This window comes from Macaca thibetana, chromosome 11, assembly GCF_024542745.1.
Source record: "Macaca thibetana thibetana isolate TM-01 chromosome 11, ASM2454274v1, whole genome shotgun sequence".
Classification (NCBI taxonomy): domain Eukaryota; kingdom Metazoa; phylum Chordata; class Mammalia; order Primates; family Cercopithecidae; genus Macaca; species Macaca thibetana.
Genome location: NC_065588.1, coordinates 26,711,366 through 26,737,595, shown reverse-complemented (window position 1 = coordinate 26,737,595; position 26,230 = coordinate 26,711,366). Strand labels below are relative to the sequence as shown.

The 26,230-nt window shown below is 38.8% G+C and overlaps 3 protein-coding genes across 23 annotated transcripts in view; 2 read left to right on the top strand and 1 right to left on the bottom strand.

Moving 5' to 3' along the window:
• Window positions 1-26,230, bottom strand: part of MED21 (mediator complex subunit 21) — a 1,150,573-nt gene that overhangs the window by 423,944 nt on the left and 700,399 nt on the right. The window lies entirely within an intron of this gene.
• ITPR2 (inositol 1,4,5-trisphosphate receptor type 2) overlaps window positions 1-26,230 on the top strand; it is a 495,967-nt gene that overhangs the window by 207,287 nt on the left and 262,450 nt on the right. For both annotated transcript variants that reach the window (XM_050746648.1, XM_050746649.1), the window contains 5 exons: window positions 9,412-9,501; window positions 9,623-9,748; window positions 19,156-19,278; window positions 19,926-20,126; window positions 24,618-24,869. In XM_050746648.1, the coding sequence (XP_050602605.1) occupies window positions 9,412-9,501; window positions 9,623-9,748; window positions 19,156-19,278; window positions 19,926-20,126; window positions 24,618-24,869 (792 nt within the window). The remainder of the gene's footprint in view (window positions 1-9,411; window positions 9,502-9,622; window positions 9,749-19,155; window positions 19,279-19,925; window positions 20,127-24,617; window positions 24,870-26,230) is intronic.
• On the top strand, window positions 21,992-24,485 carry LOC126930081 (protein tyrosine phosphatase type IVA 1-like). Its single transcript, XM_050746764.1, has one exon. The coding sequence runs from the start codon at window positions 22,679-22,681 to the stop codon at window positions 23,198-23,200; it is 522 nt and encodes a 173-aa protein (XP_050602721.1). The 5' UTR covers window positions 21,992-22,678; the 3' UTR covers window positions 23,201-24,485.

The following is a 26,230-nucleotide window of genomic DNA, read 5'->3' as shown; positions in this document are numbered from 1 at the left end:
TATTGTAAACAGGATGAAATATATCACAGTATCAATGGAAACAGCCAGTAGCAGGCAGCACACACGCTAGCAGGCCAATACAAACAATACTCCTTTGTTGTTTAGTAAATCTTACAAAGGCTGTAAACACAGCACCATCAGCATTGTTCTGAAACAGCTCATAATGGTCTAACTTTGTGCCTGCTTAGATATCAGAAGACCAGATAACTTTAATGTGATTATTCATTTTGAGAATAAAAAATATCTCCATAACATAAAAGTATGAGGGAAAAAAAGTGTTTTCCCTCAGTGGTAAATTTGGTATACTCTGTTGACAATAAATTCCCTCAGTGGTAAATTTGGTATACTCTGTTGACAATAAATATGAATTGATGGTCTGTCTACTAATCCTAACAAATCTCAGTTTATAATCCAAAATTATACCATTACCATACTTGATCTCTTATAAATAAGGAGAAGGGGATGGATTTGGTCATCTATTAAGCCCACTGCGTCCCTAGAGCCTAGGAGCTTTATTATCTATTGTATAGTATAGTTTTTCCCTTTATTAAACTTATCGTCCCCAGCGTTAAAAGATTGTACCATCATTTCTGAAAGCTTAAAGGCTAAAATATAACAAGTTGACAATATCAGTAGCATTAGGAGCAATTACTAATTCATCACTTTCAAATATGCATTGACTTCTAAATATAGGAAGGAGAGATTAACTCAGGAAACCATACCCGAGTAGGTTAAGTCAGGATTACCCTTTACGTTCATCCACCGCTTTATTTAGGGTTGAGAAGCAGGTCACATGGGCATTGCAGTGCTTCAAAGGAAAGTTCCTCCTCATGTTGTTTATTTTGATTGTTAATTTTTCTTACAGTGATTTTGCTTCTATATTTGTGTGTATACCTATATTTATCTCTATATCTATCTACTCACTTATATATGGTTGCCAGCTTCTTTTTCTTTACTGTTTTTTAGAGATGGGTCTTGCTCTGTCACCCAGCTAGAGTGCAGTGGCCCTTTTTAAAAATTTGACTTAGACTCTCACTGATGTAAAGTCTCATGTTTAAACTATCTACCTAGTTTTTACTTCAAGGACTATATAGTTCATTTTCAGGTTATTTAATTGGTTCTTTTTCATATTCATCTATTCTAGATTCATATCTGTCTGTTTTTACGTCGTAATTATTTTTGTTCTTTTAATGGATGTGTGATGTAAGGAGCAGAATTAACTAAAAAATGTCCCTAGGGGCTCACTCTGGGTTGTCTGGACAACGAGGTGGCTGGGACTGTTTTTGCAGAATGAGGAGTGCCTCTTTTCCAAGGGACTGTGTACTGATTTTGGCTTCTCCTAGGACCTGTGGCTTCTGCCCCTCAGCAGGGACAGTTCAATTTCTATGGGCCACAGGCTAGTGTTCAAAAGATTCCTGTAAACAACAGGCACTGCCTGGTATTGGAACAGTTTCCGTGTCCCTTTATTGAGAAGGTTACGCTCCAGCTTGCCCCATAGGTAGTTACTGTGACATTGGGGGAGTGGTTGCTTGGAAATCTAGACCCACACTATCCAGCAGGGCACCCAGCACTCCTGTGTGGGGAGATGGGAGGAGGGGGGACCTGTGCCTTCTCTTCTCTTGCTATTGCCTGACTTGTAGCCTGTCCTTTCCCTGAAAAGGCTATCTTTCCTTATCCATGCTGAGTGATGCTGTGACATCATCCTCAACACTATTGCATGGCACATGGCAACCACAGAGGTGCCCACCGGGCATGAGGGATGCTATTCCTCACTATCTCTATGATTATTTAAAACATACCTACTTACAAGGCCTGTCAGAAAAGCTCTTGATTGTTTATATTTCACTGGGCATGATATAATATTATTATGAGTTTTTTACTTGACTTTTTTAGTATTGATGTTCCTCATAGGAGTTTGAATTATAGTTTGCAGATGTATCTTATTATTTATTAATTATATTACTTTATTAATTGTGAATTAATTCCTGCTTTCCCTCCCTCCCCTCTCTTTCCTCTTCTCCATTGATTTTTCTCTCGTTCTCCCTGAGCACACTTTCTCTATCTGATGGTTTTTCTATTACCTCCACATCTCATTACTTTTTAAAAGCAAAAACTGTATTCCATTCTTTGCCTGCCACTTCTGATCTTTTTTCCTTTGATGAAGCAAGCAAAGTTGCAAATCCCCCTAGCAGGATATATATTAAGAAGCTTCTCCTTTTCCAAGTGTTAGTATGAGATTCTCTGCAGTGGGAAAATAGTTCTACATAAACTTGTGTCTTCAGCTAAACTTGTGATTGATTAGTTGACTTTTGACACAATCTGGTAGAATGTCTAACCCCGATGTCCTGGGACAGGAGCAGTCCATGTGTTCTAGACAGAATCTTGCAGCTTGACCTGATCAGTCAGGGACACTATGGTAATTTCATGAAGAGCTTTTATTCATTAGTTTTGAACAGTGCTTTCCTGAATTTTCCTTTTATGGAATCTGTTTTCTTGTCTCCAGTTTCTATTTTTGCCTCCAACCTAATTGTATAATTTATTTATTTGTTTATATCACTATACATATTCCCATACGTATGTCTGAGCTAATTCCACTGAAGGTGATGATGACAGATGAGTTTCAATTAACAAGCCCCTTCACAGGACAGACATGTGAAAAATAACTTTTGGTTTATACTAAAATGCTTGTTTTACACATTCTCATCCTATTTGGTTATAATATAAATTCTTAAATGTAACAATTATACTTCCAGAATGTGTTATTTCAATTACTTGGTTATTAGATCTTTTTTATGAGAATTTTTCCCTTCTCATTTTCTAACCACATTTAAATTGATACTGTTTTGGCATAAGCTTACTATTTCCCTTCATGCTATAAATAAGTTACTATCTTACTTTTTTTTTTTAACTTTCCCATTTGTTCTTTTTTTTAGACAGGGTCTTGCTCTGTCATTCAGGCTGGAGTGCACTGGTGTGATCACAGCTCACTGCAGCCTCGACTTCCTAGGCTCCAAAAATCCTCTCCTAGCTTCCTGAGTAGCTGGGACCGTAAGTGTGCACCACCACGCCTGGCTAATTTTTGTATTTTTTGTAGGGATGGGGTTTCTCCATATTGCCCAGGCTGATCTTGAACTCTTGAGCTCAAGCAAGCCACCTGCTTTAGCCTCCCAGAGTGCTGGGATTACAGGTGTGAGCCCCTAGGGGCACCTGGCCTCCACTTGTTCTTAATTCACTACAAGTTGTTAGTGAAGATTCTATGTTCTCATATGGTTTCTTTTTTTTCAGCAAGTGACTAACAAGGAAATAATAGTGGCTGATTCATTCAAATCAAAGCATACATTTGTTTTTAGATCAGGCAACAACATTTATGTAATGATTTCTTGCGGAACAAGTGAGTGTAAAAGGCAGTGCTGATTCCTCCCCCTCACACATTTCATATATACACCCCCCTTCTCACAACCATGTCCGACTGGGTGAGCTATAACCCTATTGTGACTAGGGAAGCTTCCTTCATACAATGTATCAGTATCAAAGTCAGTCTCTAAGGGTTCTATTATGTTGCTGTTTTCACTTCCTGTACAGTGCTTTGTATGCCATTCTGTTGATCAAAAGGTTGCCCACGCTTTCTACATTTTATATAATACTGGTGAGTTTTTAGCCATCCCTGGAGTTACATCAGAAAAATTCTGGGACATATTGCTGTATGATAATAGGTTCCTGCTGTGCTTTTTTTTTTTAATTTAAAAGTAAACTTTAATGTCAAAAATGCAAACTTGGGGAGCGCGGAAAGATCACACACAAGGCTACCACTTCACACTTGGAGGGTTGCACGGCGGCCAGGCGGAGGCGCACCTCACTTCACAGACGGTGGGGCGGCCGGGCGAAGGCGCTCCTCACTTCACGGACGGTGGAGGGGCCAGGCAGAGGCGCTCCTCATTTCACAGACGGTGGGGCGGGGGCGCTCCTCACTTCACAGACGGTGGGGCGGCCGGGCGGAGGCGCCCCTCACTTCACAGACGGTGGGGCGGCCGGGCGGAGGCGCCCCTCACTTCACAGACGGTGGAGGGGCCGGGCGGAGGCGCCCCTCACTTCACAGACGGTGGAGGGGCCGGGGAGAGGCGCCCCTCACTTCACAGACGGTGGAGGGGCCGGGGAGAGGCGCTCCTCACTAGGTTCCTGATGTGTTCTTACGAAAGCAGTTACTAGTTACATTAAACGTTTCCAGTTTTTCCTAATACCTGTCTAAGCAAAGTTCCGCAGTGGCACGAACTGTTTTTGTTAGCTTATTTATCAGAGATGCAGATTGTAAAGGAGATTTGGGTTGTGTTTTAGAACATCAGCTTAAACATTATCAAATACTAACTAAAATGACATCAAATGAGTCAGAAAAATGCCGTTATTTTGTCTTATTATGGAGCGAAAGGGAAAAAGGTTTGGGGTAAAGTTATGAATATGTATGTATTCTCTAGAAGGGTAGAGCTTTGCCTCTGACTTGAGCAAACATCTGGAAGGAAGTTATCTGCAAGTAATGCTGGTCACAGCCTCTTCTGTCCATTGTGGATTTTGAATCAAGCCTTCAAGCAGCCTTAGGTGCTTCCCAGGGAAGCAGAAACTGACAACCATGATACCAAGATGGTCCAAAGTAGCTTTCCAGGCAAGGTCATAGAAGTAGATCTAGGGTGATATCTTCCTAAATGACTAGTACATGATGTTATCATTAGATGGGGGGGAGAAAAAAATACCTCCTTATCCCATAGAGGGTTATCATTCAGTTATCTGAAAGAGGCAGTATTTATTCTGAACAGCTTCAACTACATTGTAATCTATAATCTGACTGGCGAATCAAATATAAAAGACTCGTTATTAAAAAATTGTTTTTGTATGTTTTGAAGGGAGATGAGGATAGAAGAAGGATAGCATTTGGCACCTGAAGTTGAGGGGAGGGTGGGTGGTTTATGGTGTCACTGACTACTTTAAAGAGTGGTTACACCAGAGAAGGCTACCAGTACAGATGGTGAGCAGAAGGCCTTGCAGTCTTGCTGACTTGGCAACTTCACTGAGGATGGACCTCCTTAAACTTCAGTGGGATAGGGATAAATAGAAGGCATGCACCAAGCTATTTTAATCATGCAGCTGCAGATGTAGGCAGCTCTACATTGTAGGATTTGGAAAATTCTATTTTTAAAAGCATGATTGCCCTTGGTTAAATTAAGGAGCTGGATTCCCATTAATTAGTGCCAGTATTTACTTATTTATTGAGATGGGTCTCACTCTGTTGCCCAGGCTGGAGTGATTAGCACAATCATAGCTCACTACAGCCTCAAACTCTTGGCCCAAATGGTCCTCCTGCCTCAGTTTCCTGAATAGCTAGGGCTATAGGTGAGCCCACCACGCCCAACTAATAATTTTTTTTTATTTTTTATTTTTTATAGAGACAGAGTCTTTCTATGTGGCCCAGGGTAACCTCAAACTCTTAGCCTCAAGCAGTCCTCCCACCTTGGCCTCCCAAAGTATGGGGGTTATAGGCATGAGTCATCATACCTAGCCAGTGCTAAAATTTAGTTTACCATATAGTTCACATAATATTACTTTCTTATATCATTTTTTGCTATTGATATAAAAGTTTCCTTACCTGATTAAAAAAAAAAAAGAAAGAAACTATCTTTAGAACCAATATTCACTCTTTGTGTCTCGCCTAGAACCCTGATGCCCACCCAATTTCTAGACTCTTCTTGCTCTCTTGTTTTTGAACCTACTGTTTTATGTTATCGTATATACTATGCAATTAAAAATATAACTACCTCTAAAATCACTGAACTAAGCTGTTTCCCATATTCTGTTAGGGGGAATACATTTAAGTTCTCCAGATGATAGGAAGCAGTTACAATAAAGTGCAAGGACGTTTGGAGCGCCGTATTTAGTTTTCATCACTATTGTCAAAAGGATCATTTGGAGATGTGCTACGAGCCTGACACTGTTCTAAGTGTCACACTTTTTTCTTTTTTCTGGACCCATTCAGCTCTGGGATGCTGCATAAATCATACTTCTACATTTTGCACTTTTCTAATATTTTGTCATTAGAATAAATACAAGGTTTTGTAGATTAGACCAGTGATGTAGGGCTAAAGTTTATAGAATGTAAAGCATTGTATAAGACATAAAGAAGACAGCCAATTTCAGCTCTTTCAGAAGGAAAACTTTTGCAGCACTTTATTTAGACCATTTTGGCATCAGAATTAGAAAACAAAACCTAATTGTAGTTATATAGTTTACATATTTCTTAAATTACCTTGATCACTGCTTTGGAATCATCCAGATGTTCCATGGGCTTTTGTTCAATTTAATTAAATTGAATTATTTTCTGAAATTAAAAGGGGTTGTTTATTGAATTTTCCAATGTTGCTGCCTTTTGTTGACTGCTAGCAATTTTAAATCAAAATCACTATTTTTCATAATTCCCACACATACAGAGTTTAGCATTGTATATATCTTCACCTGGGCTGAACTAAAGAGCATAACTTTTTGTCATGTAGTACATTTTACCTAAGATTACTTTTGTTAAAACAAGACAGTTGCTTTTTCTTCAGATTATTGCTTGAAAAACAGGCTTAAGGATATCTACCAAAGCTTCGCCTGCCTTTGTAACAGTTTTCTTTAAAGTTGACATATATCAAAAATATCTCTTTTCTAACTAAGGAGCTTTGTCAATCTTTAGAGCTGGTAATATCTTAATCCTGGTTTGTGGTACAAGTGTGTGTGTGTTTGTGTGTATGTTTTAGTATTTCTTCTCTTACAGAAAAAAATGAAATGGCCTTTTAAAAATCCAGCCTTCACCTTTGTGATCAGAAAAAGGAAATGTAATTATATTTCTAGCTTTTGCAGTTTCTACTTCTCATCAATAAATTATTTTTGCTATCAAATGGAAAATCTATTTGTTTCATACTCTCACCTCTAGCCTCTTTTCATCTAAATAGTTTTCATTCATCTTAGCCACTGGGTTGTGTTTTCTCTTCTACAATGGTTTTACTTTCATATATAGTTTAACACTGTCTCCTATTTTTTTTTTTTTTTTTGAGACAGAGTCTTGCTCTGTTGCCCAGGCTGCAGTGCAGTGGTGTGATCGCAGCTCACTGCCACCTCTGCCCCTCAGATTCAAGCGTTTCTCCTGCCTCTGCTTCCTGAGTAGCTGGGATTACAGGCACCACACATCACCACACCCAGCTAATTTTTGTATTTTTAGTAGAGATGGGATTTCACTATGCTGGCCAAGGCTGGTCTCGAACTCCTGACCTTGTGATCCACCCGCCTTGGCCTCCCAAAGTGCTGGGATTACAGCTGTGAGCCACCGCACCCGGCCTCTCCTATAATTTTCAAGATTCACTTCATGGTTAATGTCTTGCAGGTAATGTCCTGCATTCTTTTCTCTCTTTTATTTCCCTGGAGTGGTGGTTGGACTGCTTTCATTTCTGTCTAAATATTCATTATGATAGCTAGGCGATACAGCTCTGGAGTCTAACTTAGTGATGTTTTGAAGGCTTTCAGTGTTTGGATCTTTTACTTTTTGCAGTTCCAATTCTAGTGAGTATGAGTGACAAGTGGTCAGGAGGTAGAAGCTAAGAGATGAGAAAGAGTCGTTAAAGGGTAGAACCTGCTGTTGTACTAGAAACAGGGATGAAACAGGGAGATGAGGAAGAGGAGATGGAATTTTTGATTTTATGCATCAAAAATTTTGTTCTCTGAGACACAGTAGGGAAGATAGACAGGTTTGTGGATATAACTGGAAATTTTTGGATGGAAAAGAGAAAGTGTCCATGTAAAGGAATATCTGTCTGCTCAGTAAAATGGGAGGAGGAGGTCACTTGTTAAAGTGAAGTTGAGACTGGGAACCTCGGGACAATATTTGCCAGAAAAGAAGCAAAGGAAAAATATAAAGCTGAGTGAGGAGTGTGCTGGCTCAACGTGGGTTAAGTCACTCTGCTGCTTGAAGCCTTTCATCAGAACTGTCTGATTAACAAGGAAAGTAGTTTTTTTCTTTCTTGATGTTTATTAATTTTGTGATTTGTCCTGGAGCACAGTAGGAGAAGCAACTTGGGACGAATAAATTGTATCAATTGGCTTCCTGTATCTTTGTAACTTTCTCCTGAGCTTAAACTAGGGTCCCCTTTCACGGCAAGTGCCTAACACCATCATTATGGTCAGGAGTTTTGGACCCATGTTGAACTTGACATTCCTCCCAAGTGCAATTTTGCATGGATTGTAAGTGAGGGAGGCCATCAGACCCCACTCTGATTGCCCAGTCTTTGCAATGGACCCTGTCAGTTCTTGCCGTTTTCCATATAACTAGTGTGCTTGTTCTTGCTGCAGTACTTTTGGCTAGACATCCTTTATGCCTAACTAGACAGTTTTGATCATTGTAGACCTTGCTGTACACTTGACCTCCTTCGTAACACTTGTCTAAAGCTGCAGCTGTTCTCTTTCTATCTCTCTCTGAATAGTGAATTCTGCCCAGTTCCAATCCTTATTGATATATTTCTCCCTGTTTTCTTAGGTAGACTGTAATTTTCTTGTGAGAAGGACCATATCTTCTATGCATCTCTTTTAGATCCATTCACCGTAGTCTAGTACCAGGTGTGCATGACATCTTCATAAATGTTCAGAATGGAATTGTCACTGGTGTTTGATTTTCATAAGGTGACGCCAGTAGTTGATGTTTCAAATATGTCCACTCACCATATTTGCGATGCTACAGATAATAGTTATTATAAGTATTTTTGGTGTTTCAGGTTTCCTTAATAAGCTTCATTAATTTGATAATTTAAACATTTTATTTTAATTTTCTTTTTAATTTTCTTTTTGTTTTTCTTCATTTTCATGGTTCTGTATGTTGGCCCTGAGTCATGACTCTTTAGGATGCCGTGGTGACCTGTCAGAGCATTGTTGCGTTAAGTTGTTCCTTGCTCCCTTCTCTGTGATGTGCTCAGCTATGATCATCTGCTCCGTCACTCTTTTTTTCTTGCAGTTCATTCCTAGTGATTAAATTATATCTTTTATGCCCTGTATTTTCACTGTTTCTTCTCATATAGGCAATATAAAGCCACAGCATGTCTGAGGTATATATGTCTCTTATGGATATGCACTAATAATATGTATGAAAACTTTACAGTTTAACTCATAATTCTGGGTCATTCCAGTTAACTTGTCATTGTGTTCTCACTGGGTAGCGGTAATTTGCATGGCTCAGTCAATCCAAGGAACATTTTATGCAATAAAAAAGTACAAAAGAACCATTTAAGTTGAGTAATAGATTTATTACAAAATAATTACAAAATATATTTATTATTTAATACAAAAGAAATAAATTTACCACAAAGCTACAAATGGCGTAAAAGTACATATTTGTGTTCCTTTTAGGAATCGAACATTTTAAGTCCAGTGCAGGATGGAACAAAGAAACCTCAGATTGACAGCAACAAGAGCAATAACTACCGGATTGTAAAGGAGGTCAGCAGATACAAAATATTCTTATATAGGTTTATATTTGCATGCCAAATAAGTTTTGCTTATAGATTATACTTAATATTGTTATTTGTTATATTTGATGCTTTCCCTCTTCTTTTTAAAGATTTTGATTAGGCTAAGTAAACTCTGTGTACAGAATAAAAAGTGTCGGATTCAACATCAACGATTACTGAAAAATATGGGGGCACATTCAGTGGTGTTAGATCTTCTCCAGATACCCTACGAAAAGGTTAGTCCTGGTTATTTTTTGTTCTTTAGCTTGAGCTTGTTATTTTGATACAGTTTAAAAATGTTTCACAGAGTTCCAAGAAATTTTTTCTTTATTATTTTAGAATAAATCACCCACCAGGTGCCCCATCACCCCTGAGCCCTTTTGTGTATGTTTCCGACAAACAAGGGTACACTACCACATCACCACACTAGAGCCTTCCAAATCAGGAAAGAGCATGGTGCTTTACCACCACCTAGTCCCTACACACTCCTCAGGTTTCTCCCTTTGTCCCAATTGTTTTCGGCTTGAAAAAAAGATCAACTTCAGAATCACGCGCTGTTCGGTTGTCATGTTTATTTAAATCTCTTCATGTGGGAACTCCCATAACATTGACACTCTTAAAAATAGCCAGTTATTTTGAAGGATGTGCCGTAATGTGGATCATCTGATATTTCCTCCTGATTAACACAATTACGCATATTTGGCAGGAACATAACAGGAGTAATGCTAAGTTCGTCTCATTGCTTCCTATTAGTTGGTGCACAATTTTGATTTGTCCCATGACTGATGATGTTCACTTTGATCAATTGATTGAGGTTGTGTCTGCCAGGCTTCTCTGATTTTCCCTTTGTAATTCCTTTGTAATTAATAAGTATTTTGTGGAGCAGTTCTGTGAAACTAATATCCCATTCTTCATGAAACTTTCAACGTATTCATTTACTGTGTTTATTTTTATCAGTATGGGTTTGTATATGTTCATTTTATTCCATAGGTTATAAAGGGTTCTATCATTATTTATTTTGATTTCCAAAATGTCTCAGATTTGGTCAGTGGAGTTCCTTTGAGCTAGATTATCTGTCTTCTAATATACCCCCACCATTCTTTGAGTACTTCCTTGCTTTCTGGCACAATAAAATGTTCCAGGCTCATCTTGTGTTTTTCTTGCTTCAACTCTAGAATCAGCCATTTCTTTAAGAAGCCCCATTTCTGTTTGGTGGGGAATGGTATTTAGGAGCAAAGTTCTGAGAACTGAGTGGGCTTATTGCTTTGGGGTGTTGTCTCCATAGCCTCTCTAAATAGGCAAAACTAGGGAATATGCATATGAGTGGGTGCATGTATAAATTTATTTAATATTAACATAAAATTCCACTCAAAACATGAGTCCATCTGAATTTCTAACAATGACCACATGACAAATGGTACAGTCAACTACACAGGGAAATTTTAGGTAGTTTCACTGATATTGTCACAAGACCACTTTTAAGAAGACAGATTTGTTTCTCTGTGAATTTTAAGAGTTAAGTTTCTTGTTAAGATTCTTTTTTTTTTTTTTAAATTTATTGAGATTTTATTTGTGCCAAATGCATCTTCACATACTCCTTGCCCATATACCCCCTGCCCAATGATGTTTAATTGAAATGCTTTAAAATATGGAAAACAGAGAGAAGAGAAAATAATCTTCACTTTATTTTTTACAAAATGATAATTAAAAACAGAAAATTCTTTTTGTTTATAAGTACGTATAAAAGAGAAGTGTTCCAATAACTTCACTGCATTTACATTTTCATAGTTTAATTATAAGCAAATTTTCATTCCTTTTTGAATTTTTTGAAGTATAACATATAGAAAAGTTGAGAAATCGTACGTGTATGGTTTGATGACTTCTTACAATTTAAATTCCCCCATGCAACCAGCACCTAGATCAAAAAGCAGAACATTGACAGCACTCCACAAGTCCCTTTAATGCACCCTTTTATTCATTGTGCCTAAAGGGTAACCACTATTCTCCTTTTAATGCCATATATTATATTAGATTTTCAAACACCTTTTATCCTGAGAACCATACAAATAAAGATTGAATTTTATTAATTCAACCATATGTTGTGAGATACATTCATGTTTGTAGTTGTAATTCATTCACTTTCATTGTTCTACAGTATTCTAATTGATAAACAGTTGAAAATTTATTCCTACATTTTACCTATGGTAGTTGCCAGTATTCTACCATTATGACTAAGGCTCTTACTTTCATTCTTGTGCATATCATTTGAACATGTATGTGCATTTCTGTTAGGAATATACTTAGAAGTTAAATGGCTGGTTATGGATATGCTCTCCTCTAGCAAACACTGCCAAATGATAGAATAAATTACTGTACAACCAGCCATGTGTGGATTTTTAGTTGCTCCATATGTCTACCTTTTTTCCTTTTCTCTTATTTTCATTTGAGCAATTGTGAGTATGCAGCAGAATTGTAATGTGATTTGAATCTGCACTTGCCTGATAAATAATAAAGTTGATCACCTTTTCTTTTTTTTTTAAATTTATTTATTATTATTATACTTTAAGTTGTAGGGTACATGTGCATAACGTGCAGGTTTGTTACATATGTATACTTGTGCCATGTTGGTGTGCTGCACCCATCAACTCGTCATTTACATCAGGTATAACTCCCAATGCAATCCCTCCCCCCTCCCCCCTCCCCATGATAGGCCCCAGTGTGTGATGTTCCCCTTCCTGAGTCCAAGTGATCTCATTGTTCAGTTCCCACCTATGAGTGAGAACATGCGGTGTTTGGTTTTCTGTTCTTGTGATAGTTTGCTAAGAATGATGGTTTCCAGCTGCATCCATGTCCCTACAAAGGACACAAACTCATCCTTTTTTATGGCTGCATAGTATTCCATGGTGTATATGTGCCACATTTTCTTAATCCAGTCTGTCACTGATGGACATTTGGGTTGATTCCAAGTCTTTGCTATTGTGAATAGTGCTGCAATAAACATACGTGTGCATGTGTCTTTATAGCAGCATAATTTATAATCCCTTGGGTATATACCCAGTAATGGGATGGCTGGGTCATATGGTACATCTAGTTCTAGATCCTTGAGGAATCGCCATACTGTTTTCCATAATGGTTGAACTAGTTTACAATCCCACCAACAGTGTAAAAGTGTTCCTATTTCTCCACATCCTCTCCAACACCTGTTGTTTCCTGACTTTTTAATGATCGCCATTCTAACTGGTGTGAGATGGTATCTCATTGTGGTTTTGATTTGCATTTCTCTGATGGCCAGTGATGATGAGCATTTTTTCATGTGTCTGTTGGCTGTATGAATGTCTTCTTTTGAGAAATGTCTGTTCATATCCTTTGCCCACTTTTTGATGGGGTTGTTTGTTTTTTTCTTGTAAATTTGTTTGAGTTCTTTGTAGGTTCTGGATATTAGCCCTTTGTCAGATGAGTAGATTGCAAAAATTTTCTCCCATTCTGTAGGTTGCCTGTTCACTCTGATGGTAGTTTCTTTTGCTGTGCAGAAGCTCTTTAGTTTAATGAGATCCCATTTGTCAATTTTGGCTTTTGCTGCCATTGCTTTTGGTGTTTTAAACATGAAGTCTTTGCCCGTGCCTATGTCCTGAATGGTACTACCTAGGTTTTCCTCCAGGGTTTTTATGGTATTAGGTCTAACATTTAAGTCTCTAATCCATCTTGAATTAATTTTCGTATAAGGAGTAAGGAAAGGATCCAGTTTCAGCTTTCTACTTATGGCTAGCCAATTTTCCCAGCACCATTTATTAAATAGGGAATCCTTTCCCCATTTCTTGTTTCTCTCAGGTTTGTCAAAGATCAGATGGCTGTAGATGTGTGGTATTATTTCTGAGGACTCTGTTCTGTTCCATTGGTCTATATCTCTGTTTTGGTACCAGTACCATGCTGTTTTGGTTACTGTAGCCTTGTAGTATAGTTTGAAGTCAGGTAGCGTGATGCCTCCAGCTTTGTTCTTTTGACTTAGGATTGTCTTGGAGATGCGGGCTCTTTTTTGGTTCCATATGAACTTTAAAGCAGTTTTTTCCAATTCTGTGAAGAAACTCATTGGTAGCTTGATGGGGATGGCATTGAATCTATATATTACCTTGGGCAGTATGGCCATTTTCACGATATTGATTCTTCCTATCCATGAGCATGGTATGTTCTTCCATTTGTTTGTGTCCTCTTTTATTTCACTGAGCAGTGGTTTGTAGTTCTCCTTGAAGAGGTCCTTTACATCCCTTGTAAGTTGGATTCCTAGGTATTTTATTCTCTTTGAAGCAATTGTGAATGGAAGTTCATTCATGATTTGGCTCTCTGTTTGTCTGTTACTGGTGTATAAGAATGCTTGTGATTCTTGCACATTAATTTTGTATCCTGAGACTTTGCTGAAGTTGCTTATCAGCTTAAGGAGATTTTGGGCTGAGATGATGGGGTTTTCTAAATATACAATCATGTCATCTGCAAACAGGGACAATTTGACTTCTTCTTTTCCTAACTGAATACCCTTGATTTCTTTCTCTTGCCTAATTGCCCTAGCCAGAACTTCCAACACTATGTTGAATAGGAGTGGTGAGAGAGGGCATCCCTGTCTTGTGCCAGTTTTCAAAGGGAATTTTTCCAGTTTTTGCCCATTCAGTATGATATTGGCTGTGGGTTTGTCATAAATAGCTGTTATTATTTTGAGGTACGTTCCATCAATACCGAATTTATTGAGCGTTTTTAGCATGAAGGGCTGTTGAATTTTGTCAAAAGCCTTTTCTGCATCTATTGAGATAATCATGTGGTTCTTGTCTTTGGTTCTGTTTATATGCTGGATTATGTTTATTGATTTGCGAATGTTGAACCAGCCTTGCATCCCAGGGATGAAGCCCACTTGATCATGGTGGATAAGCTTTTTGATGTGTTGCTGAATCCAGTTTGCCAGTATTTTATTGAGGATTTTTGCATCGATGTTCATCAGGGATATTGGTCTAAAATGCTCTTTTTTTGTTGTGTCTCTGCCAGGCTTTGGTATCAGGATGATGTTGGCCTCATAAAATGAATTAGGGAGGATTCCCTCTTTTTCTCTTGATTGGAATAGTTTCAGAAGGAATGGTACCAACTCCTCCTTGTACCTCTGGTAGAATTCAGCTGTGAATCCATCTGGTCCTGGACTTTTTTTGGTTGGTAGGCTATTAATTATTGCCTCAATTTCAGAGCCTGCTATTGGTCTATTCAGGGATTCAACTTCTTCCTGGTTTAGTCTTGGAAGAGTGTAAGTGTCCAGGAAGTTATCCATTTCTTCTAGATTTTCCAGTTTATTTGCGTAGAGGTGTTTATAGTATTCTCTGATGGTAGTTTGTATTTCTGTGGGGTCGGTGGTGATATCCCCTTTATCATTTTTAATTGCGTCGATTTGATTCTTCTCTCTTTTCTTCTTTATTAGTCTTGCTAGTGGTCTGTCAGTTTTGTTGATCTTTTCAAAAAACCAACTCCTGGATTCATTGATTTTTTGGAGGGTTTTTTGTGTCTCTATCTCCTTCAGTTCTGCTCTGATCTTAGTTATTTCTTGCCTTCTGCTAGCTTTCGAATGTGTTTGCTCTTGCTTCTCTAGTTCTTTTAATTGCGATGTTAGAGTGTCAATTTTAGATCTTTCCTGCTTTCTCTTGTGGGCATTTAGTGCTATAAATTTCCCTCTACACACTGCTTTAAATGTGTCCCAGAGATTCTGGTATGTTGTATCTTTGTTCTCATTGGTTTCAAAGAACATCTTTATTTCTGCCTTCATTTCGTTATGTACCCAGTAGTCATTCAGGAGCAGATTGTTCAGTTTCCATGTAGTTGAGCGGTTTTGATTGAGTTTCTTAGTCCTGAGTTCTAGTTTGATTGCACTGTGGTCTGAGAGACAGTTTGTTATAATTTCTGTTCTTGTACATTTGCTGAGGAGTGCTTTACTTCCAATTACGTGGTCAATTTTGGAGTAAGTACGATGTGGTGCTGAGAAGAATGTATATTCTGTTGATTTGGGGTGGAGAGTTCTATAGATGTCTATTAGGTCTGCTTGCTGCAGAGATGAGTTCAATTCCTGGATATCCTTGTTAACTTTCTGTCCCGTTGATCTGTCTAATGTTGACAGTGGAGTGTTGAAGTCTCCCATTATTGTTGTATGGGAGTCTAAGTCTCTTTGTAAGTCTCTAAGGACTTGCTTTATGAATCTGGGTGCTCCTGTATTGGGTGCATATATATTTAGGATAGTTAGCTCTTCCTGTTGAATTGATCCCTGTACCATTATGTAATGGCTTTCTTTGTCTCTTTTGATCTTTGATGGTTTAAAGTCTGTTTTATCAGAGACTAGTATTGCAACCCCCGCTTTTTTTTGTTCTCCATTTGCTTGGTAAATCTTCCTCCATCCCTTTATTTTGAGCCTATGTATGTCTCTGCGTGTGAGATGGGTCTCCTGAATACAGCAGACTGATGGGTCTTGACTCTTTATCCAGTTTGCCAGTCTGTGTCTTTTAATTGGAGCATTTAGTCCATTTACATTTAAGGTTAATATTGTTATGTGTGAATTTGATCCTGCCATTATGATATTAACTGGTTATTTTGCTCGTTAGTTGATGCAGTTTCTTCCTAGCCTCGATGGTCTTTACATTTTGGCATGTTTTTGCAATGGCTGGTACCGGTTGTTCCTTTCCATGTTTAGTGCTTCCTTCAGGGTCTCTTGTAAGGCAGGCCTAGCGGTGACAAAATCTCTAAGCATTTGCTTATCTGTAAAGGATTTTATTTCTCCTTCACTTATGAAACTTAGTTTGGCTGGATATGAAATTCTGGGTTGAAAATTCTTTTCTTTAAGAATGTTGAATATTGGCCCCCACTCTCTTCTGGCTTGGAGAGTTTCTGCCGAGAGATCTGCTGTTAGTCTGATGGGCTTCCCTTTGTGGGTAACCCGACCTTTCTCTCTGGCTGCCCTTAAGATTTTTTCCTTCATTTCAACTTTGGTGAATCTGGCAATTATGTGTCTTGGAGTTGCTCTTCTCGAGGAGTATCTTTGTGGCATTCTCTGTATTTCCTGGATTTGAATGTTGGCCTGCCCTACTAGGTTGGGGAAGTTCTCCTGGATGATATCCTGAAGAGTGTTTTCCAACTTGGTTCCATTTTCCCCCTCAGTTTCAGGCACCCCAATCAGATGTAGATTTGGTCTTTTTACATAATCCCATACTTCTTGCAGGCTTTGTTCATTTCTTTTTCTTCTTTTTTCTTTTGATTTCTCTTCTCGCTTCATTTCATTCATTTGATCCTCAATCGCAGATACTCTTTCTTCCAGTTGATCGAGTCGGTTACTGAAGCTTGTGCATTTGTCACGTATTTCTCGTGTCATGGTTTTCATCTCTTTCATTTCGTTTATGACCTTCTCTGCATTAATTACTCTAGCCATTAATTCTTCCACTTTTTTTTCAAGATTTTTAGTTTCTTTGCGCTGGGTACGTAATTCCTCCTTTAGCTCTGAGAAATTTGATGGACTGAAGCCTTCTTCTCTCATCTCGTCAAAGTCATTCTCCGTCCAGCTTTGATCCGTTGCTGGCAATGAGCTGCGCTCCTTTGCCGGGGGAGATGCGCTCTTATTTTTTGAATTTCCAGCTTTTCTGCCCTGCTTTTTCCCCATCTTTGTGGTTTTATCTGCCTCTGGTCTTTGATGATGGTGATGTACTGATGGGGTTTTGGTGTAGGTGTCCTTCCTGTTTGATAGTTTTCCTTCTAACAGTCAGGACCCTCAGCTGTAGGTCTGTTGGAGATTGCTTGAGGTCCACTCCAGACCCTGTTTGCCTGGGTATCAGCAGCAGAGGCTGCAGAAGATAGAATATTTCTGAACAGCGAGTGTACCTGTCTGATTCTTGCTTTGGAAGCTTCCTCTCAGGGGTGTACTCCACCCTGTGAGGTGTGGGGTGTCAGACTGCCCCTAGTGGGGGATGTCTCCCAGTTAGGCTACTCAGGGGTCAGGGACCCACTTGAGCAGGGAGTCTGTCCCTTCTCAGATCTCAACCTCCGTGTTGGGAGATCCACTGCTCTCTTCAAAGCTGTCAGACAGAGTCGTTTGCGTTTGCAGAGGTTTCGGCTGAGTTTGTTATTGTTTACTGTGCCCTGTCCCCAGAGGTGGAGTCTACAGGGACAGGCAGGTTTCCTTGAGCTGCTGTGAGCTCCACCCAGTTCGAGCTTGCCAGCAGCTTTGTTTACCTACTTAAGCCTCAGCAATGGCGGGCGCCCCTCCCCCAGCCTCGCTACTGCCTTGTAGGTAGATCACAGACTGCTGTGCTAGCAATGAGGGAGGCTCCGTGGGTGTGGGACCCTCCCGGCCAGGTGTGGGATATGATCTCCTGGTGTGCCTGTTCGCTTAAAGCGCAGTATTGGGGTGGGAGTTACCCGATTTTCCAAGTGTTGTGTGTCTCAGTTCCCCTGGCTAGGAAAAGGGATTCCCTTCCCCCTTGCGCTTCCCAGGTGAGGCAATGCCTCGCCCTGCTTCAGCTCTTGCTGGTCGGGCTGCAGCAGCTGACCAGCACCGATCGTCCGGCACTCCCCAGTGAGATGAACCTGAGTACCTCAGTTGAAAATGCAGAAATCACCGGTCTTCTGTGTGGCTGGCGCTGGGAGTTGGAGACTGGAGCTGTTCCTATTCGGCCATCTTGCTCAGCCCAAGATTCTTATAACCAAATGATAGTAGCTTAGTATAGGACTTTGGAAAATGGCAACGAATAAGGGATATTCATTATTAAGAGTGTTAAGAAACAGGGGGACAAAAAGGAGGAGAAAATAGAAGAGAAAGCAAAGAGGAAAAGAAAAATAAATAGTTGGAAATAAGAGACAAGGTAAATAGCAAGAGGAAGGGACAGAGAGATTGGAGAGAGGAAGAACTGAGATGAGTGAGTAATAAATATATATACAGAGATGACTGACAGAGTGGAGGAAGAGAGGAAGTTTGAATGGAGAGGAAACGGAGTGAGAGCAGAGCAGGAGAATAGGGGATGGGAGAAGAAGAAATAATAGATGAGACAAGAGGAGAAGAGAGGAGATGAAATAGACATGGGAGAAAGAGTAGGAAGGAAGATGTATGAGAGAGAGAGAAATGGAGTAGGGAAAGAGAGACAAAGAAGAAAAGAAGCAGAATGATGGAGATATGTAGACATACTGCAAAATGAGACATTTAAAGGAAGGGAAGAATTATGGGGACTGGGGAGTACAGCAGAGAAGGGAGGAGAAACAGAGAAAGATAGGGACAGAGGAAAGGAGGACAGAGGGAGTGTGGGGATGAAGCAGACGAGGAATATGTGGCTATGTACAGAGATGGGGAAACGTGAACAATTGGAAAGATTGGGGAGAAAGAGAAGGGCTGTGAAATGAAGGGGGCATTGGAAGAGTAGAGCAGAATAGAATCAGGAGGAATAACAGAGAAGGTGAGAAAGATTTAGAGAACAGAGAAGAGGGACAGGAGGGGAAACTGGGAGAGGTGTGAAACATAAAGGACACAGAGAAACGAGAGCAAAGATGGGCAGAGAGAAAAATGGTATGTGGGTGAAAGGACAAATTTTTGCATAACATTTGCGTCTTCTATGTTTGTTTCTATCATGTGCTATTCTTTCACTTACAGAACGATGAAAAGATGAACGAAGTAATGAATCTAGCCCATACGTTTCTGCAGAATTTCTGTCGAGGAAATCCACAGAATCAGGTTCTTCTTCATAAACATCTGAATTTGTTTTTAACTCCAGGTGTAAGTATTTTAGTGGCTTCTAATATTTCTAGTAAAGTGTGCATCAAACTTGTCTTAGTAACATTCTTGAAGAGAATTTTGTTACACTGCATTGCTGCCTTTTTTTTTCCTTGTGGAAATTCTCTCTCCAAAAGCAAGTGTCTTTTTTTTTTTTTTCCCATTAAGGAAACTTTTAAAGAAACTTGAAAAATTGCACAAGTTTTACGTGCAAATGACAACGTCTTTTATATGTATATAGTTAAATGTTAGGAAAAAGATATGGTAGAACAAAGAACTAACTCACAATACCCTGAGTAAGGTAAATACGGAAAACTCAGAGGTGGAGTTTGCCCTTGTCTGTAAAATGTGTTTGAGCAGATTTTATGGAAGACCTAACTTTGAATTCATAATTAATCTCGAGAATACTGTTGCCAGTATGTTGCACTTTATGATAATAAGCTCCTTTCTCCAACTAAATTCCTCTGTGAACTCAGTTTTCTTTTAATGGTTAATGATCTCATTGCATTTTTTGAAAGACTTGCACAGAAAATTCACTGTGGCTTCGTATAAAATATAAAACTGATCACAAGCGGGGCAATTAGTCTAAGTACTGTAGAATAGAAAATTGATCTTGTCAGAATTACAAGGGCACGTTCCTCTGTGTTTAGCTCCTTGAAGCAGAAACCATGCGGCACATCTTCATGAACAATTACCATCTGTGCAACGAAATTAGCGAGAGAGTTGTACAGCACTTTGTGCACTGCATTGAGACACATGGCCGCCACGTGGAGTACCTGAGGTTTTTGCAAACAATTGTGAAAGCAGATGGTAAATATGTGAAGAAATGCCAGGATATGGTAATGACAGAGGTATGTTCTCAGTTTGCCTTTTATCAGCTTCACATAAACAGTATGTTCAAATATGTATTCTCTATTAGAGTGAAAAAACCCCCAACTGCATAGGTTTGAGAAGTTATTTAATTTAATCATGACTACTCAAGTGCAAATATATTTTGCTTTAATCTAGTGAAGCAACATATCTTAAGTTGGTTTTATGATTTTTCTAATATTTTTCTTTTTGACCTATAAAAATTTGTGTATTTTAAATAATGGGCAAAATCCTATGAAATGTTATCGATTGTTTGGAATGAAAGTGACACAATTTTATATTTTTGAGTTTCCAGTGATATAAGAAAGACAGACTGAACTGTGCTTTTCCGGTGCCTTTATTGCTCTGTTTCTGAAATATAGAATGGGTGTTCTCTGCTACTATTTGTAGAAAGGTTTGAAGAGAATCAAACTAAGTAATACAAACTACCCAACAGTGATTTTTTTTTTTTACAACATGTGGAAACTTATTATTTAGAGTAAGTTGTAACTTTCAGCAAATGAATAGATGAAGGCACTTCATCTATTGCCTTCAAGTATGATGCATTGGAGAAGTAGCAGCTTAAAGAGCCCGTTGATTAAATCACTACTCTGTGACCAAATGGTTCTCTAGTGGCCCATATGGACTAAGGGAGCTTCCACCTATGGCTACCAAATAGTTACATGGTAGATTTTTATTGGTTTCTGGGCATTTTCATTAGTATATACCTTAAATTTGGGAATGGAGGAAATTTCCATAATGCTTCAAGGAGTCCCTCCTGCCACTTAGAAATCTTAAAATTAATTTAGCTTAAAGCCTTGAATTTTTAAATGTAAATTATTGTTATTAAACATTTTAAGGAACATTTTAAGCTTGTAAAATGCACCTTTTTCTTCTCTGCATTTACCTTCACATTAGCTCTTCATTGTCTGGAAATGTGAGAACTAAATGGATTTTGTGTTATGATCAGCAAGGAAACAATTAGAATGGGGAAGCAGCAAACAGTGAAACCATCCCTATGACACTGTTGGGTGAAGTGTTTCTGTGCACAAAGAAGTATTTGTAATATTATATTATGTTAATATGTAATACATATTTTTGATAAATATACATTCTCTTTCAACAAAACTTTCAAAGTAAGCCAACTAATTGGCTTATAGATTTAAATATGTTGTCACTTTAAATATAATACATAGAGAAAAAATTGTATATCCTTAGTTACCTACCAACATGTCTCACACTGGGGTTAGAAAATTGGTACTGATAATAGACAATAAGATAGTATGGAGTTTGAGCAATAAAACTGCCATCTGATGGAATTTTCTACTAAAATTATATAAACAAAATATGAAGGAAAATTTATGTCCTAAAAGCCCCTACCTATTCATATCTTTGTTTCTCTTGGTTTTTTGGTCTTAGTTTTCTACTTATTTCTCTTGTCTCTGCTTTTACCTTCATTCTCTACTGATGCCTTCTTATGACACATGGAATTTTTTAGACTTTTGTAGAGCTGTAATTAGCTCGATGTACTTGCTTATGCAGTCACTATTACAATGGATGAGGATATTTTACTCTGCTTTAGTAAAATTATGAGATTTCTTGTGCTTTGGCCATAGTCTCCTGGCCAAAAAAAGGTAGAGGAAAATAACTATTTTTTTTACAGGTTTAATTTGAGTGTGATGAACAATTTACTATCATCCATATTGTTTCATTCTTGCCCCATCTGCTGCTTCCATATCACCCCAACTGATTTTGATAGCATTCATAGCTGGTTCCTTGGCATGGGACCATAATCTTTTCACCACCCTCCCCCAGCTTAGCTCTGCTTTTGCCATATTATATATGTTTTTACAAAGAGATACATGTGGCCTCGGCGCGTGTATTGGCTCCTTGGGCTGCGGGCCGGCTCGGCTACGCGCTCTGCTCCGAGCCGCTCACTGCATGGTAGAGTCTGGTGCCCCCGCCGCCCCCTGCATCGCCGCCACCGCCGCTCCGCCACGACCACCGCCGCCTCCTGCCCTGCAGCCGCCACCACCGCCTGTGTCGCCGCCGCCTCGGGACCGGCTGTATGATTAGGCCACAATCTTCAATGAGTAACCATATTCCTCAATTCTGTGGTGTTCTTGGTCACACATTTATGGAGTTTCTGAAGGGCGGTGGAGATTACTGCCAGGCACAGCACGACCTCTATGCAGACAAGTGAACTGTAGAAACTGATTACTACTCCACCAAGAAGCCCCCATAAGAGTGGTTATCCTGGACACAGAAGTGTTGAATTGAAATCCACAGAGCATTTTACAAGAGTTCTGACCTGGATGGGGTAAACCTCAGTGCACTTCTTTTCTGTTGGCCTCAGTATTACTGGATTGAAGAATTGCTGCTTCTTGTTAGGAGGTTCATTTCATTTATCATTACTTACAACTTCATACTCAAGCACTGAGAATTTCAAGTGGAGTATATTGAAGTAGACTTCAGTTTCTTTGCATCATTTCTGTATTCGATTTTTTTTTTAATTATTTCATAACCCTATTGAGTGTTTTTTAACTAAATTAACATGGCTCGAATGAACCGCCCAGCTCCTGTGGAAGTCACATACAAGAACATGAGATTTTTTATTACACACAATCCAACCAATGCGACCTTAAACAAATTTATAGAGGAACTTAAGAAGTATGGAGTTACCACAATAGTAAGAGTGTGTGAAGCAACTTACGACACTACTCTTGTGGAGAAAGAAGGTATCCATGTTCTTGATTGGCCTTTTGATGATGGCGCACCACCATCCAACCAGATTGTCGATGACTGGTTAAGTCTTGTAAAAATTAAGTTTCGTGAAGAACCTGGTTGTTGTATTGCTGTTCATTGCGTTGCAGGCCTTGGGAGAGCTCCAGTACTTGTTGCCCTAGCATTAATTGAAGGTGGAATGAAATACGAAGATGCAGTACAATTCATAAGACAAAAGCGGCGTGGAGCTTTTAACAGCAAGCAACTTTTGTATTTGGAGAAGTATCGTCCTAAAATGCGGCTGCGTTTCAAAGATTCCAACGGTCATAGAAACAACTGTTGCATTCAATAAAATTGGGGTGCCTAATGCTATTGGAAGTGGAACTTGAGATAGGGTCTAATTTGTTATACATATTAGCCAACATGTTGGCTTAATAAGTCTAATGAAGCTTCCATAGGAGTATTGAAAGGCAGTTTTACCAGGCCACAAGCTAGACAGATTTGGCAACCTCTGTATTTGGGTTACAGTCAACCTATTTGGATACTTGGCAAAAGATTCTTGCTGTCAGCGTATAAAATGTGCTTGTCATTTGTATCAATTGACCTTTCCCAAAATCATGGAGTATTGAGTTATGACTTGTTTAAATCTATTCCCATGCCAGAATCTTATCAATACATGAGAAATTTAGGAAGATTAGGTGCCAAAATACCCAGCACAATACTTGTATATTTTTAGTACCATACAGAACTAAAATCCCAGGAACTATGAACACTCTAGACCTTATGTGGTTTATTCCTTCACTCATTTCAAACATTGAAAGTAGGGCCTACATGGTCATTTGCCTGCTCACTTTATGTTTACATCTCCCACATTCATACTGGTATACATCAGGTTTGCTTAACCATTGATTTTTTTTTTTTTTTTTTTACCAAGTCTTACAGTGATTATTTAATATGTTTCTATAAATCTCACTTTGTGCTGTTATTAAAAAAACCTCCATTTTGAAAATCTACATTGTACAGAAGCACATGTCTTTAATGTCTTCAGACGAAAAAGCCTTACATTAATTTAATGTTTGCACTCTGAGGTGCAACTTAACAGGGAGGGCCTGAGAAAAGAATGGGAGGGGGCTATTAATTATTTTTAGCAAAATGTTGCCTTTGTCTTGTGCAGAACATGTAGAATATGCTCTTTAATTTAGTAAAATATTTTTTTAAAAGGTAGAGATGCTTTGTTATTGTAATCATAAACTTCCTGAAATTCTTGTAATTTTTTTTCCATACTTATCAGAAGCGTGTTTACCAACTTATTTTTGTTTGAAAGTGTGATTTTTTTTTTCCTTCCCAACCTCTCTTGCAAAAAAGAAATGGGTTTCTGCTAATGAATTGAGCAGACATCTAATATTTTATATGCCTTTTGAGCTGTGTAACTTAATATTTGGATACTTGATAATTTGTTTTATTATGTAATTGATAAAATGGTGATGTGTATTAATGTTAGTTCAACCATATATTTATACTGTCTGGGGATGTGTGGTTATAGTTCTGTGGGAGAAATAATTTTGTCAGTGTTCACCAGCTTGTAAAAACTTTGTGCGAGAGCTGAAACATCTAAATAAATAATGACATGCATTTATCATCAAAAAAAAAAACAAAAAACAAAACAAAAACAAAGAGATACATGTGTTTCCAGATATATCAAGCCTTTGGAAGTAACTGCAAGGATAAATGTTTGGACGGCTCTGTAGACTCTCTTATTATCTTTTCAGTTGATAAATGGGGGTGAAGACGTGCTGATATTTTACAATGATAGAGCGTCATTTCCCATCCTTCTCCATATGATGTGTTCAGAGAGAGACCGAGGGGATGAGAGTGGCCCCTTAGCCTACCACATCACCCTGGTGGAGCTGCTGGCAGCATGCACAGAGGGGAAAAATGTCTACACTGAAATCAAGTGTAATTCCCTTCTCCCGCTGGACGACATAGTGAGGGTGGTGACCCATGACGACTGCATCCCTGAGGTAAGCCTGGCAAAAGCTTGGCAGCTCTAATAGAATCATTATTAATTTTTAAAGTTCATGTAGGTGCCAGAAGTCCCCCATACTAATATTTATAATGAGATCATATATTTAGTCAGGGAATTGTATTTAACTATATAATTTGGAAAATGTAAAGCGGCATAAAAGGTCTGCTTTTTAATAAGAAGTTCTAAAAGAAGTTCTGAAAGATGATAAACTTTTTTTGTTGTTTTTTTTGAGACAGAGTTTTGCTCTGTTGCCCAGGCTGGAGTGCAAAGGCAAGATCTCGGCTCACTGCAACCTCTGCCTCCTGGGTTCAAGTGATTCTCCTGCCTCAGCCTCCTGAGTGGCTGGGATTACAGGCATGTGCCACCACACCCAGCTAATTTTTGTATTTTTAGTAGAGACGGGGTTTCACCATGTTGCCCAGGCTGGTCTCGAACTCCTGACCTCAGGTGATGCACCCACCTCGGCCTCCCAAAGTGTTGGATTTACCGGCATGAGCCACCGCAGCCAGCCTATGAAAAACTTTTAAGACGTATAGCCACTGCTCGTTTAGTGGAAGCTACTAGACAGCTCTCTTAAAATTCTAAACATGGCAATATGATCAAACTGAAAGGTTTACTTGAACCTTTAGTATGTACTTGAGCATAAAACAGGTGTTTCAAAAATGATTCATAATCATTGATTGGAGAGGCTAGGATAGTGCTGCAGGATCACATAAAAGACTCTGCAGGTTTACCTGGTTTTATGGAATAGATGCATTCTTGAAAATATGCACACACAGTTTGCTTTATTCCTACATCATTTACCCTCTGTCCTGGTTTGACTCTGATAGAAAAAGCCTCAGTAGCAGCTGGTTGTCTGCCAATAGGCTTCTATTAATGAGGCATCCAGGAATGTACATTGCAATAATTTCTTTCTTTTCTACTGTTGTATGTTGTTCCAAAGCTTATAAATGTGTGACACCCTGAAAAAGATATGGTGTCAAACATTTAAAATCACAGTAACTTAAAAAGGTGTCAGATGAGGTTAACGGAAATTCCCTACTTTTAGATAATCGTATGGTAGTGATGGACTTGAAAGCGCATTTTTGTGAAATTTTGTGGAATTGTCGACATGTCACTCCAAGAGTACTTCATGCCTGATTGGTCTGAAATAAGATGACAAAGAGGGGAAGTCTAGTCTAATGATGAAATCCCTGGGTTCTGTCCTTACTTGAGAGCCTGATTCTGGGTATATTTCTTCCTACATGTAGTTCCCTCTGACACTACCACTCTTACCTCTTACATTCATCTAAGTAACTCCTCCTTATCCTTTAGATCTTGATTCAAGCCTTACTTCTCCAGGGAAGACTTCCTTGG